Source organism: Saccoglossus kowalevskii, chromosome 15, assembly GCF_978046115.1.
Source record: "Saccoglossus kowalevskii chromosome 15, keSacKowa6.1, whole genome shotgun sequence".
Classification (NCBI taxonomy): domain Eukaryota; kingdom Metazoa; phylum Hemichordata; class Enteropneusta; family Harrimaniidae; genus Saccoglossus; species Saccoglossus kowalevskii.
The window spans coordinates 14,771,321-14,788,281 of record NC_140655.1 but is presented as its reverse complement, the minus strand read 5'-3'; the positions used below and the strand labels follow the sequence as shown (position 1 = coordinate 14,788,281).

At 34.2% G+C, this 16,961-nt stretch overlaps 1 protein-coding gene across 1 annotated transcript; it reads left to right on the top strand.

Annotated features, from left to right (window-relative positions):
- The first annotated feature begins 2,132 nt into the window (after positions 1-2,132).
- LOC146733987 (protein SpAN-like) lies at positions 2,133-2,653 on the top strand. Its single transcript, XM_085508455.1, has 3 exons — positions 2,133-2,163; positions 2,245-2,443; positions 2,523-2,653. Exons 1-3 carry the CDS (start codon positions 2,134-2,136, stop codon positions 2,651-2,653), a joined length of 360 nt encoding a protein of 119 aa, XP_085364581.1. The 5' UTR covers position 2,133.
- Positions 2,654-16,961: the final 14,308 nt, after the last annotated feature.

Sequence of the window (16,961 nt, the reverse complement as noted above, 5' to 3'; positions counted from 1 at the left end):
CTAATAACATTTACACCCGAGTTAACATATTATAAATAATTTATGCAAAATAACATATTTTAAGCAGTTTAGAATTTTAACACTGAAACGTAAAAACCACACACAACAAGGATGAAAAAATAATGAATATATCTCAACTAAAAAATTTTGCTATACCAGAATCATAGAAAAATATTATTTTCTAAAGTACAGAACAAAGACAATCATATCTGACTATTTCCAAATAAAACAAGCAATTCTCTTGATACCATACATAATTCCATTCATCGAATATTGTTTCTCTTTCCCGACGTTAAAATTGGATACACGAAATTGGATTGTAATAAATACAGAAAAAATACAGACGATATGGTTAAATTCGAAAAAAAATAAAATTAGTAAAATAGCTTAAAATTTCCAGAAAAGGAATCTGCATTGTAGATTACTTGATCAAATAACTTCACTTCACGACCCAGACAAAGTAGTCGGCATTCTGAAGTCAAACGCTTTGTTAATTTATTGTCAGTGGATGAACTACTTGTTTTGAGAAAGCTAATATGTTTGAAGTGAAACAAAATACATCTGAACATGCTTACAAAAGGTTCATAGAAGGTGTATCACGCAGGTTACAACATGTACTTCCAATTTAACTAGTATAACTCAAGAAAAACACTGTAAGCAGAATGAACATGAAAGTTGAAGGTACAATAGAAAAAATCAATATTTTTTTACTAAATAGTGTTACCTCTGTAACGAAAATCAACCTAAAAAATTTAAAAAATAGTTTCGATATTTTAATTACATTTTCTAACACAGAATGTTCTGGAAACAGTATGTGGGTGTGTTATACAAGATTTAAAAACTACGTCAGAAATATGTAAATTCTTGGCCAATTCAACCGCATATAAACACACCGTACTCTCAGTTTCAATTCATTCTGACACTAACGATTGCGTGTGTATCTTCTGCAGTATCTACAGTACGTGAGTATGATAATTGTTATCGTAATTTCTGTGATAACGATGAATTGTTTTCAGCATATCTATTTTATAACCCATAATAACGTGTCTTCAGACATGCACCAAATTATTGATAATTAAAAAAATGTCCTTTTCGCATCCCTTTTTTTAATTTTTTTTAGCGAAATCATATACTCCTACTTCTTCCATAACGTAAAACAAACTGCTTTGATATTTTACCGATTACCATTTGTGCGGCTTCTTGGTCAAATTATGCATCTATGCCCAGTTTATCTTGAATACACTGCTATGGCGCTCTACTATTTGTATAGATGCTTGGCACCTATGTTCGCACGCGTGTATTCATTTCGGCATTTGTAGTTGTCTCTTCTTTCGTGGTGTTTCATCAGAACTGCTAGTGTTGACGACTTGGAAACCACCTTATTTTAATTATCTACTTTTTGGAGTTTGTTATCTATTTTTTGTCAAACACGAGGTTAAAAAAATGAATACATGTTTTTTATCATCATTCTGACTATACAATGTATTGAATTAAATGCGATCATACCATCACTATTCAGCGTGTAGTCAATATCCCCTGAAAAAAACACCCAACGATATGTGCATTTCAGTGATTGTAACCCTACCTGTATGTAGAATTAAAACTACGAATAGCACTGATCCCATGGGAACTGTACATTTCATGTCATTTATTAGCCTATTGCGATTCAGCTTCAAAGGAAATGTTTTTTAATGGGCATTCACCTAACAAATGTAGGATATACGAAATTTCCGTGTGTCTACAGTAGTTCATATTTAATTAGTGATTATTGTCGCTGCATATTAAATAACAAAAATGAAGAAATTTGTGTTTTGTATCTCATAAATGTTATTGCAAAATTTTTGGTCTTCAGTTCTTTGAAGTATTTTTTTTTATAATAATTATAATTTAACATGGCTGACTGAAAGCAGAAAACTAGGAGTGGTAAAAACACAACCACTTAAGTAATGTATACACGCACATAATTATTTCAGAAATCATGGCATATTCAGAAAACAACAACAACATAAGTGTGCCTAGTGGTTTCATTGTGTCATTAGTAACGATTTTAATATTTGGTTTTACAGACTTGGTTACCGTTCTGAAGAATTGGTTACTATGCTTCATATTCATTCAATATGTATATTTGTTATGATGGCGATGTTTGTACATTGCATCAACGCAGTAAGTGATAATTAACATATTGGGGTAAATCAAAACATAGTATTTTAAGTTGTCAGATTTCTGATTTTATTTTGTTAACAGGCACCTCCTCCCGAACCACCGGAAGAAACGGAAAGTCCTGATACATTTGAGTCTGATATAAAGTTAACTTCTGAGCAAGAAACAGACATTGAAGCAATAATAGCCGCTGAAGCAAGTGGGGTCGGTGCAAGAAAAGCTATAACTAGCCTTTCAAAGCGTTGGAATAATGCTATTGTGCCATATGTGATATCATCAACAAGTAAGTATATGTCTGTTTGATAGTTTGTGCTTTCATGTATCAAGTTTTCAGTACACAACATGTATCTATATTATTGCAGGTCAGTCTGATGCTGTCGTAATAAAACAAGCGATGACCTACTGGGAGAGCAACACTTGTATTAGATTCCCACCGTATAACTCGGGCGCGGGGCATTCTGATAGAATTAACTTTAAAAAAGAAAAAGGGTAAGGTTACTAACAATTTTAAACACTCAATTAGTAACAGTCTTTGAGCATATTAGTTAACGTCTGTACCGTTACCGTAGCTGGCGTTGTTGTGTGAAGGTTTATATTATTAGTGATACATTTCTGTATATGTTACCTTCATAGATGCTGGTCTTACGTTGGTCTCACTGGTTGGGGTGTTCAAGATATTTCTATCGGATATGGTTGTGCACATGTGAGTGACGTTTGTATTTAAGTATTCTTGTTTTTGGTACACTTGTGATAAGTGTTGTATTATATCAGTTCAATAATATTAATATTTCAAGGAATAGTCAATATTCACATAGAAATGGGAAATGCTGAATCGGGCATAACAGACAACACATTTCTATGTACAAAGTTTCACATTGGTTAAATCAAGTTAAATAATCCTATTATTATAGTTAATTATTAAAAACAGCATTTTTAAATTACAAGAGGTATTTATATTTGTATAATACAATACGTTCCCGATAGCACGTAACCTCTACCTTATAAGGTATTCCCAATGAAATTCAAATTTTCCCACCGATCATGTTTCTAATCGGTAGTGTATTGTGATTAAAGGACCGATATGCTATGAGTTTTAAGTTTTTTCTGAAACTACATAATGCAATTGCTTAGTAATTTTTTTTCCTATTTAAAATGGGATTGTTTTGAGCAGTAACACCCGTGATTCAAAGGATTTTAAGACCAACGAGTAGTGAAAATGCATAATCTCTCTACTAAATGAGCTAAGCATTGTGGTTTACTATTATTATTGCTGCCATCGTTTGCCAATATTCTTTTTATATAAGAATTTACGTTACACAAGTTCACTATGACAAAAAACATTCCGTATTTTTTTATTTATTTCATATTTCATTAAGTTATTTAACGCTGTTGTCCATGATTTAGGACTAATTCCCACGAAACAAAAACAAAGCAATACATACATAATAAGGGTCGCACAATTATATTTGAAAAATATATATAATGCAATATATTCTCAAGTCACACCACATTCACCAATTATCGTTCACATATCAGTAATTGATTATACAGATACTAACAAGTGTCCATATAAAGTAATTTTAATCTAATTATGTTATTGTTCACGGATCTTAACTAGTGTTTTATGTTGCTTCATGAAACAGAGGGGAACTATTGCTCACGAAATTGGTCATGCAATAGGATTCTGGCATGAACAAAGTCGCACGGACCGAGATAATTACGTTACAATTCACTGGGAAAACATCGAGTCGGATATGGGTTACAATTTCAACAAATATACCTCTGCGGATGTTAATATGTACAACGTGCCATACGACATTGGATCGCTTATGCATTATGGTGCTAAGGTAGGACTATATTGTAAATATTGAAACATTAACTGTATTCGCCATATGTGATCACTCAAAATACGTTAGGTCTTATGCAATATATCTTTACGTTTGAAGCTTTTTTTTTTATAATATTTCCAAACATATGATGAAGACTTGTAGCTCATATAAAATTATGTCCATTTTGTTTAAAATTGTCAATTAAATATAACATATTTTTCTGACAATAAATATGGCGTTCAAAGGGCTACCGTGCAGTTACACACTAAATATCCCCTGATACATGCACTGTGTGATATTTACAAGTCAAAATAAATTCAGTATTTCAGCACGAATGGCCAGGATACAATAACAGCGAATAACCCAGCTGACCAAGACAAAATGGGCGAGCGTGATTATTTGAGTAACGCTGATATTTTTTTAGCCAATATAATTTATGACTGCCCAGGTATGTATGTATTTTTTATTTTTTTATTCCATTAATTAATACAGTTGTGTTTTTTTAGTTTCTGGTGATACCCAGTTATAATTTAGTTTTTTCACTGTTTTTTTTTTAGCTATTCGAGCTCGTTTTGTATCAATGTATTACGTTATAAAATTGTTGTTGATAACAAATTTTTCAGCTCTGCCAAAAGCAAGCACAGAAGCAGTGTTTCCGTTTGATAATCAATGTAAATCTCCATATAAAGTTAATAGTCAAGCTAGTTTGAATTGGGCAAGACATGCACTACAACAGAATGGAGAAAATAGAAGCTTCTGGGTTGATGGCACGATTTCAGGCAGTACAATTACATTCAGTGATGGTTCAACAATGTCAGTAGATTCGTCTTTGTTTCACAGTAATGAACCAAATGGAAGTGGGCAATGTCTCCAATTGTGTTGAGTACAAAATACAAGGCCTGTTTTCATTATTACATTTTATTCCGTATTTGCTTTGTATGTTAAAACAGTTTGATGTTTATTTAAACACCGTCAGAATGACGATATACATTGCAGAGTAATTTAATTATCATAAAATAGCTATCTGAACAACTTGTCATGTAGTACGAAGGTCATTTTGAGTACATATTGCCGTTATAAAGCGATCAAATACAATCATATTTACAGGTGGTACAACAATGACTGGAAATTGGATGATACGATGTGCGACTACAATCAGAAGAAGTATCTATGTGCAGGTACAGTGATCGTTATGTATATATATATATATATATGTATTATAGTTTTCCGCAAAATGTTTACACAAGGTCAAGGAATACTCAAGTTCTACATTTACATTTATACGGCAACACATTCACGTGTTCTGAAAATATTCCATGTATGAGTGATGTCTTATTAATAATGTTGTAATGGTCGTATATTCAACAGATTTACCGCGTCCTAGTTCTAGTACAGAGCTTCCGGCTAATGCTCAGTGTGATTCTGGATCTCTATTCCAAGTTGTTGACCAGAACGATTTAGAACGTGGACAGATCGTAATTAAAACAAATGGAGAGAATAGAAATTTCTGGGTGGATGGGAGCATATCAGGCAATACCATTACCTTCACTGGTGGTTCAACAATATCGGTTAATTCAGAATTGTTTCAACCAAATGAGCCCAATGGAAGTGGCTCCTGTCTCCATTTGCGGTGAGTGCATATAATATATACTATGTATTATGTTGTTTTTGTTATTGTTGATAGTGTACTATGGGAAATACAGAAAGTCTAATTACATGTTTTAGCACAGTTTTAAAGTAAGACGTTCCTCAAAAATAAAAAATAAACTATTGTCATTATGTTTACATTTGTGACATTTTAGGATAAAAAGAAAATTTGATTGACAAAATGGTATTAAAATAGCATTTTTAGTATAACTTACAAATGTATTCTACGACAAAAATATTTTAAAACTAAGCCTGGTGACATATCGTGAAAAAATGATATTTGTTATATCAATATGATTGTTATATCAATAATTTCATTGGATTTGAACAAAAATCTCCTCATAATTATAAACACATTTTGACACAATTGCATTTTACCTTCAGTTGCAAATTTATTAGCATCGTGCTTACAAATGCAAACAATTTCATCAAATTAAAAAATCTCTTCTGTCCTTATATACAGGTATTATAACAATACATGGAAATTAGACGACACTACATGCAACTTTGCTCAAAAGTATTTGTGTTCTGCTTAAGCGGTACGTATCATGCAAACTAAATAATTAATTTTGATGTGAGGTCTAAATACATCTTCTCTTTTCTCGCGCCCACATTTGTTGTAAAATTAACTAAAATTCTTGATATTGACTGTATAATGTATTTCAGCTGGGCATCTTGTTAAATGAATATTTTTAACTGTAGAGCTACCAGCCATCATTGGGGCGCCACTATCTGGCAGCTAAATAGTTTCCTCGGACATATAGCATGTATAGTGGAAAACAAAATATGCACATGAAACAATTGAGCATAATGATAATGATAATGACATCTTCGAGATAGACACTATTTTACTTTTGATTAATTGTAGTCTAATATTGTATTGCTGTAATTTGTTTAATGCAATTTGAAAAAAAATATATATTCTTGTTTGATACTGAAAGTAGATAATTATATATTATATAACTAAAATATAACTCTATTGGATGCATAATGGCCTGATATTGTAGCAAACATCCGATTTGTCGTTTTATGAAGCAATACAATTATTCATTAAGTTTTGAACCATTTGTTTTTGTACGTAAACTGAAAATCACTTTTTTTTTCATTTTCTATCTAACGAGTATTGTTGCATGTCTTCATCGCAACTTTTTCGTGGATGGTAAACACATCTTTAAATCAAAGTCTTAATTATTAATTCTCTTATTGCATTCATGAAATCACTCCACGAATTATATTACTGCAATCGCATGCCTCGTAAATAAATCGTACGTGTAGTTTAGTTGCATGTCTAATGGAAATTTAGTTTATTATTATTGTTATTGCATGCTATAAAACTTGTTGAATTGCAGGACAATAAATAATCTAAAGCATAAATATTGAGTCTTTTATCGTGAAAGTGTGATGGCATGCATTTTCGGTGTATGATAATTCTAATTGTTTGAAACTTCACAAAGGAGCAATTGTAGTGCAGTATTGTACCACAGTATTAAAGACCTACAGTCTATTATGCGTTCGAATTATGTTGACACATAATTGATACTTCTTATGTGACCCACAACGATGCGGTGCGACAAATGCGACACTTAAAATAAACTTGCTAAAAGTCATAGTATTCTGAATATCAAGACCGAGCTGTGGGATTAAGCAAATTTGTTGTCTTTATTGTTCTGTATGAAAAAATGGGATGCCAATAATTAAATGTCGATAAGCAAACTCCGACAACATCAGAATCCACAGGCAACTTTACGATTGCGAAAGAAAACGGTACAACATAGCCAATTCAGGGAGAGATTCGTCAATCAAGAGGTGACAAGCGCATCCTGCTCTGTTGTGGCAGGCACCACATACCGACACTGCAATATGCATCACAAAACCGATCGGTGACAATTGTGTTACAAGTAGGACGTAGTGTGTACAAAACACAAACTACACTTACACTGGGAAGGTATCATGTAAACCACTTGATTACTTGTCAGAGAACACTTCCAGCTTTAAAATTCCTCGCTCTCCTTATAAAATTGCTTACAGTTCTACTAATTACTTAGGCGTACGTTATATATTATCCACCAATAACTATAAGCCATTGATTTATCACACAGTTTCTACGCCGTGTCTCTCAAAGGCAAGTCTTGCAGATACTTACTGCAGTATATTTATGAAAACAAGCCATACATGACACAATTATAATAATATAGTTGGAACACAAACATGTCAGATATAGATCCAGAAGCTGATGCTTAATTTTGTGTCTGATCGTCAAACGAGTACTTGCCCATATTGAGAGATATTGACTGGAAAAGCTTTTTAAATACATCTCTATATCGATGACAGGATGTATAATGAATATTAAATTTGAACATGATCAGTCAAAGCATGTCAGAAATATGGCACTAGAACAAAATGGCCGCCAGTTGGCTATTTGAAATCAGTTGGTCATTTTAAATGACGTGCATCAGGGTTCAATACTGTTTAATGTATGTACAAGGTTGAACAAAATCCAACTGTAGACAGCAGAGATCCGGTTGCGGAATGCCAGAAATGCTTGATTTTGATTATTTTGTATCACAAAAATGGCCGGCCGTCGGCCATCTTGAATCAGATCATGAAACAAATCGGTGTGCACATGTATAATATGTACATGTGAAGTTTAAATGTAATCGGTCCAGGCACGGCTAAGACACACACAAAGGTCGTTCTATAAGTTCATAAAATTGTTTGACTACGTCCAAACGGGAACTGATATGCATTTACCATTAGGTAGACTATACGCCAATAACACGATTGCTGTTGACGATTCATTGCTCGACAACAATTCTGCGAAAGCAACATGTACGTGATTCTCTATCAATATGATTACAATTAAATTAACGAAACCATTTACATATATAAACTTGTTTCGAAATAAATAAACCAACAACAGTTTATGGTATCACTTCCTACCCAGACACTTTTTTCGAACATCAGCAATCATTTGTGGCAAAGGTATTTTCCCACAATATCGTTGTATCTGCCATACAACTTTTTGAGTTACAGTACAGAAACGGTATTGTAATAAATTAATGCGACGACATTGCTGAAGGGGTACACATGAGCTGCAGGCTCCACTTAACATGTCAACTGTAGAATGTACACACAATAGGCTGGAGAGATAGGAATATTGCTGTCAAGGTGTGGGAGGTTTATGATTTTAAAATATTTTTTTTTTATCGTGAAGTATGATAGAATGATGACCAGTAGAGTAATGTTTATATTCAAAGTAAATAAATCAGTGTCAGTTGTTTCTTTACCTCCAGACTTTCTATTTTCAAATTTCTCAGTTTTGTAAAAGTTAAAAGTTAACCAAATCCATAGATCACCGGTACTTGGCAGTAAACAAAAATTCATACAGTAGTACTCTAATAAACGTGCGCCCTCAAACACGGCGTTAGAGAGAATATGCGGATAAACAGGCCCATTAGCTAAAATCAAACACATGATGGCGGTATGAGACGATACAACTTTAAAGGAGATCATCAAATGATGTAGGTGGATAGAATGATTTTTAGTGAATAAATTGATCTGAAACAGTTATATAACACCAACACACATACCCTACGTAAAGTATCAGAAAGAAATGAAAGAATGGCCGTCCCATCCTCGAAATCAGAGTGAAACGAATTTGCCTGTAATTTCCAAAAGCTGAATATAGCCGCCAACAAATAATGCTGTGAACAATAGTGGTCGAGGTAGGTGGATATCCATCTGCGAAAGCCAGATATCATGAATATTGATGATCTCGAAGCGCATTTTTTGATACACTAATACAAAATGGCAACTATGAAAATGTGATGTACGCGGAACTTAGATGCATACAATTGAAAGGGGAGCGATCATATCACCCCATCGTGGGGTAAAAACTGAGTGGAAGAACCAAAAGGTTGCAAAGTTCTACTGAATCCAAGTAATCTAATTAACATTTACACACGCATAAAAATGTTAGGGGAATATGCTTTACATATAGGAACATAGAACAGTAATATTTAATAAATGGAAACTGAAAACACAAAAAACCAAGAGGAGAAGGTTTAAAATGAGTGAAGAAAGAGTGATAGAGAAGAAATGCCAACTATAAAATAAATGTGCACGTACTAAATTGTCGGGAAAAACTAAATGTACTGGGTGAAAGTCAAGGCTAACATCGAAAACATTAATACTAAAATATTGAAGATATGGTACATACCCCTCCATCAAATACTATATCAGTCACTGACAAGTCTGGTCATGTGCTGCATGTACATGTTTAAATTAACTCTTTAATGTGTATTGTGCCATCGGCAGACACGAGTGTGCCCAATGTTTACAGCAACTAAAACGCCATCTCAACAAAATTAATGATGATCCTGTTATTGGTGGTGATTTTAATTGGACACTTGCACCTGGCATTGATCGTAATGGCAATAGAGAGCCAGACATGCACACGTCCCATGCTCTAAGCTTTGTAATTGAAATGTTTAAATTGATTGATCCATGGCGACATCAACATGGCAAAAAACACAAACTTCACATGGGTGCGGATTATCGTAATGACACCACGTACGCACATTTGGTTCACACGCCGTTCAGTATTGTTTGAAATCAACAACTTGCATGTTTAGGGTAGGCATTTTAAACACATACTACAGGAATGTTATAGTTTGTTTACAAATTGTATTTAATATTGGCAACTTCGCAAGGCTTTAACCGTGAGACACATCCCTGGTAATCACGTGATCGTGCCACTGACTACTGCGATTGGCTGATGGAATGTTTACTTTGTCACGCCTTAGAGTTTTATGGCAGATTTTTTAAGATTTTGTTAGACAAGATGAGAGAATAAATAGAGAGAGAATAAGAAGAGAAGGGGCAACAGGGCGTTACCTCAACTGAAGGTTTAGATGAATAAAGCTGCACTCTCTGTAGTGAATTAATGTATCGCAACGTGTATGAGTCGTCTACACGCTAGCCAGAGTCCCCTCACCACGACGACCCTTTCACAACAGGGGCGTGATAGCACTCTCATATGCCTTAAGGGATTTTACATCTATAAACACATGCACAATCGTTTGAACGCTATTCAAATAAGCTATCAATTCAAGACAACTTTCTAGCGCGCATCAAACTGACCAGTATGGTGTTTGAATATTAATGTTCTTCAAGACGCGGAATATGTAAATATCATTACTGAATTATGGTCCCAGTGGCAAACCCAACGTGATGCTCTCAAAAATTTGCAAACATGATGGAACATTTGTAAACATGATATCAAAGTGTTGTCCAAGGAATAGTGTAATTTAATGCCATTTTAAACAAGTGAATAAAGACAACAAGCGAGCCTTAATCAATAAAATGTAGCCTTTTATTTATCAGGAAAAACGCTACTCTTTCACGCCTCAAACAGCACGAAAACGGAGGAACTGCTATTCAAGCCCGTCACAAATATTTAAATGAGTGGAATGTTCCCAATTCATTTTTTTGTCAAACTTGAGAAACGGAACAAAAAATAAAACACATATATAGCTCACATTAGGCGGAAAAGTGGCAGTCACATTGACTATCCTTGAGAGATACGTGATATCACGCAAAACTGTTATACACCGCTTTACAAAACGAAATAAAAATGGGGAAATCACTTGTCTTAAAAACTTGTGGTTAGCTTCCTGTGTAATGATTATTTAGATCTTCACGAACACACTTATTTTGCGTTCAGTTATTGGTTAAATCATTAATCCTGAATAAGACTGCAGTATCCCAGTATATTGACGAAACAATCAATCTATTGCGCGAGGCTGTCAATTACTGTAACATCACAAATACTCTCTTTGATATTTTAGCTTTTGACCAGGAAAAAGCCTTTGACAGAATCAATCACACTTTCTTGTTTAAGACATTACATGCATTTGTTTTTTGGGCACAATTATATTCTTTATACACAACAAATGCCAATTCTATTCAGAGTCAGAGCGAATTGCGCCCTCACATCATCTATTATCAAGGCATTCGTCAGGAATTCTTGTTAATGCAATAGGGCCGTTAATCAATAAAATCAGACGGGAAACTGGGGAAACTGAGCAAACTGGCAGCGAATGTTGAGGATATAGATATATTCATTAAACAGTTCTTTAATAATCTGCCAGAACGGTTGAACATTTATGAGAGCACATCCAATTCCAAAATTTACTTTCAAGAAATCAAAGGGACTGTGGGTTGACAGCTGGGAAAACATTAAAAGCTCACTTATGGGTATTAAGTGGAACTAAACTGGCCTGAAATATTTGAGTGTGTATTTAGAGAACAGGACTGGAAGGAAACATTTCATTTGTCACAATTCTACGATCTGCTAAAACGTGGTTTGACAGTTTCCAGGTGTTGGTTCGTTATTATGTCACCCCACCACACAAATGAATTGTCATCCTGTCAGTGTCAGTATTATAGTACTTCATCATCACTGCAAAAGTTGCTAAGCATATCTGCTGACGGGGTTCTCAGGTTGTTTTTCTTATATACAGTCATTGGTAAGTATTTGTATTGTTTAACTGGGTTATTTGGGCTTTTTGGGAGCTGTTTGGTTTTCTAGATGTGGCAAGGTGACCGGCAACCAAGGTTGAGACACGAATAGGGCGTTGGGTATTTTTCTTGCTAACGTGTCATGGATAGAATATGTGTATGCGGCGCCCACTGACAAGAACTTTAATTGTTTAGTAACTTCTTCAAAAGAAATGGTTTCAAGATTTGGTTACCCTCAGTAATAGTATTTTGTGCACTTTCGTCAGTGTATAAAGAGATGCATACAATTTACGAGTGATACTACTTATCTCGTGAAAAGTCATCAGTTAGACTGCCATTTTCCCATTGAATATGAGCTATAGCTTTTTTGTGTCCATTTACTTTCTCAAGTTTGAAAAATATGAATGGCATTACCTCTGTTTCCGTGCTGTGCAAGGCATAACAGCGTCGACTTTTTTTCCTGATACGCCCGATAAGGTGAAACGATGATTATATCATCATTGTCTATACACCCATTGTTTGAAAGTGCCACATTGAATTTGCCACTAGGCTCTGAATTCTGTAATGAAATTCACATATTTTGCGTCTTGCCTTTAGACAGTTTGATGCACATGAGAGGGTGGTTTGAAATAGATTGTGCGTCATCGTGTATTTCATTAGCATTCAACTATGCATGTGATTGAAGATGTAATTCTTGTCAAGGCGTATGGAAGTGTTGCTACGCCCTCATGTGAAGTCTGTGTGTTTGCCATGGTGATGACGCCATGCATCAACTCAAACCTTTCAAGCACAGAGCCTAGATTTCAAATGTCATAAATACCGAAATAAGGAAATAAAACAACATTTGTATGTTATCAGAACACACAAATGATTTGTTTATCAGTACGCTAATGATGTAAGAATATTCATCACCCGAAAATAGGGCTTTAATAAACTAGCAGAAAGACGAACTTGGGCATTAAGTGTATTGGATAACATCATAACATTTATGAACACAAACTGGACTGAAGTAAAGCAAAAAGTTAAAAATAAAATAAGTGTTGGGCACATTTGCTCCTACACACAGTGTGCTCTTTTAATAAACAATGTGCTTTCACCACAGTTAGTTTATGGCTTTTATAGTGTATCCCCTTACTTTAATATTGTTTTCTCACTCCATTCTTTGTAGACCTGTTTTGCAAGACCGACATAGGGTGTAGACGTATTCGCCATAGAAAATGGTGGGCGAATTGTCACCCACTTGGCATCCTTGTTTTAAATTGTAGATTGTAATTTATCATATGGAAAACACTTGCTATGTACTAAACTCGAAACTGAATTTCTTTATCATCCTGCATTTTATTTAGACTTGAAATTTTGTTAGAAGTCACTTGACAAGACGCGTATTTTTAATAAGTCAAATCTTACCGACATTCTTGCTGAATCCAGTGCGAAATGAACCGTTACTTTTAAAACACCTCACCGCTGCAGGAGTTTTGAGGGTACGTGATCTTTTTTTACTTAGAAAAAGAAACCTGGCTCCTAGCGTATTTTTTTTTAATAAAGTCAACACACACTATAGCCGCATAATTGACTGTCGTTTGAATGTTGTACATACAATATGCTTTTTTTTCTAGTAAATAGAAAGCAACAATAAATACAATATTAAAAGACAACTTAGTAAATCAAGTCACCTCAGTTTCCAGTTACATTTCTCAAATTTTCCACTATACAAACTCAAAAAGGACGCTATTTACAAATACATCATAGCGGTTATGAACAAAACTCGTCATCTTGGCAAACTTGACACTGTGTGGCGTGAGCTACTGGCCTTATCTTCAGATATTAAACCCAACTTCAAAGGGTGTTATATTGTCACCATCATAACACGTGAGGGAGACTTGCAATAGCGTTCAATGCATGGAGAATACACTACTGTTGGTTTTTTTTGTTTCCAGTTACATTTCTCAGATGAGCCGAACTTTCCACTATACACACTCAAAGAGGACGATATTTACAAATACATCATAGCGGTTATGAATAAAACTCGTCATCTTGGCAAACTTGACACTGTGTGACGTGAGCTACTGGCCTTGTCTTCAGATATTAAACCCACCTTCAAAGGGTGTTATATTGTCACCATCACAACACGTGAGGGAGACTTGCAATAGCGTTCAATGCATGGAGAATACACTACTGTTGGTTTTTTTTGTTGGGGAAAATCGTGCTTGAAAACTTTCCACTTATTTCATTCACATTTTTATTGAATGTCCGGCGGTTGACGTCATCTGTCGCTTTATTTCCCGCATTTCCAGTGATCTTTTACAACCTGGTTTGACTGTTTCCTTGGTGGTTCCTTATTTTGCCACCTCACCATGAATTCACGTCAGTGTCAGAGTATTTTTGTTGTCCTCGCAAAAGTTTATATGAATTTCTCCCGACGGAATAAACTGGATGGATGTTCTTTTATGAGTCCATTGAAAATCACTAGCAGAATTAAATCTTAATACCAGTGCTTCAAACTTGTTAAAGAGAGGAGAGTTTTGAATATATTTGGACTTCAAATGACACTCTCTGTTCTTTGGAAAATGACAAATTACAAATCCATTAGTTGACTTGAATCACGCTGCTATTGTTCAGTAGTATCTTTTACGTTTCTGTGATTCGTCTTGTTGTTAATATTAACAGACAATATCCAGACCAACTTATCTTTTGTCTAATTATTTGGCTTAAATTACTAAATGAAATATTCCACTCTTTTTACATTTAGCTATCTTTTCTTAAGAATGCAGATGTGTAATTAAAACACTTTACTCAAATATTGTTTAATTACCAAGAAATTCAAAACATAAATTTTCAGATTTACTACTATTTTAGCAAAATTTAGGCAATTGATTTGGCGGAAAATGATTTCAACCTCGATCATTTTTGGCACAGATTTCAATTGGTGTGGGGCACTTCCATTCAAAATTCAGGTGAATACTACGTGGATCACACTGTATGTAACCGTAACATGTGATTCATAACTCCATAATTTGATCATTATGCAATAAGAATATTGAGTTGAGATAATGATGATTGTATTTTATCGAATAACGGCCATTTTGTCCGTATTATACCGGTTTTATCATACGTTCCTGTGATATTACACGATAAAACACTAAACATTGTTATGTGATCTATAACCAACTTTTTTAAAAGTTATGATTAAGCATCTACCTTAACAAGTTGGTGGTTCTTTTATTTGTATACTAGCCCATCATCATAAATCACACATCGTAGTTACTATTCAATGATGCTCTCTTTTACTTTGTGTAAACAATCAACGAAGTGTAGCACGTAACGAACTTTCCACGCTCACAAACAGAATATTTCAAAAATTACCTAATCAATTATTAAGAAGTGATAAACGGTGAGGATATTGGATAGCGGAAACAAGACCTCTCTTTGGGGGAACTTTAGTGTATTTGGCCGACGAAATTGCCTGAGCGTAAGAGTGAAAAGACAGTATAGTGTAAAATTAAAAGACAGGAGACGATTATTCAAATTATTTTGCGCAATTAAGTTGATATTATCTTAAGACGAATGTAATACTGAAAAGCAGAACTGGCACACAGGCACAGAAACAAAAACAAATTACGAAGACTGCGTAATTTGTAATTCAGCGGAAACAAGGAATCTCTTAATTTAGAATACTTGGTAGACGATATTTTCTGAGCGACAGATAAAACCTATACAATGTCAAGTAGAACCCATACACATGCACTGAAATAGAAATAAATTACGAAGACAGTGTTATCTGTAATTTTACATACTATTGCAGAAATTTGGTAGCGGAAACAAGACATCTCTAGAGAAAATTTTGTGTATGTGGCAGAAGATATTTCCTGACGGTAAGTGTGAAAACATTGTATATTGTCAAATTACATGATAGGTGACGACTATGTAAATTAATTTGTGCAATTGATAATATCTTAAGTAGATTGCAAATGTTACACTGACAAGTAGAACCCGTACGTAGGCACAGAAATAAAAAATAATTACGAACACAGTATTATCTGTAAATTTGCATAACATTTCAGAAATTTGGTAGCGGACAAAAGGCATCTATATAGGAAATGTAGTATATTTGGCAGAAGATATTTCCTGACCGTAAGTGTGAAAACACTGCTTATTGTCAAATTACATGATAGGTGACGAGTATGCAAATCAATTTGTGCAATTGATAATATCTTAAGTAGATTGCAAATGTAACACTGACAAGTAGAACCCGTACGTAGGCACAGAAATAAAAAATAATTACGAACACAGTATTATCTGTAAATTTGCATAATATTTTAGAAATGTGGTAGCGGAAACAAGACATCTCTGGAGAAAGTTTAGCGTACTTGGCAGAATATATTTCCTGATCGTAAAGTGTAAATAGACTGTGTATTGTAAAATTATATGTAGGTGACGATTATGCAAATTAATTGACGCAATTGATAATATCTTAAGTAGATTGCAAATGTAACACTGACAAGTAGAACCCGTACGTAGGCACAGAAACAAAAAATAATTACGAACACAGTGTTATCTGTAAATTTGCATAATATTTCAGAAATTTGGTAGCGGACAAAAGGCATCTCTATAGGAAATGTAGCGTCTTTGGCAGAAGATATTTCCTGACCGTAAGTGTGAAAACACTGCTTATTGTCAAATTACATGATAGGTGAAGATTATGCAAATTATTTTGTGCAATTGATAATATCTTAAGAAGATTGCAACTGTAACACTTAAAATATAACCCGTACATAGGCACAGAAACAAAAATAAATTACGAAG

What these genes read in the sequence shown, in the direction of transcription:
- LOC146733987 (XM_085508455.1), top strand. Translation starts at nt 2,134, where the DNA reads ATGGCGATGTTTGTACATTGCATCAACGCA. An exon ending in TTGTACATTGCATCAACGCA is followed by an intron (nt 2,164 to 2,244) that starts GTAAGTGATAAT and finishes TTTTGTTAACAG; the next exon opens with GCACCTCCTCCCGAACCACC. An exon ending in ATATGTGATATCATCAACAA is followed by an intron (nt 2,444 to 2,522) that starts GTAAGTATATGT and finishes ATATTATTGCAG; the next exon opens with GTCAGTCTGATGCTGTCGTA.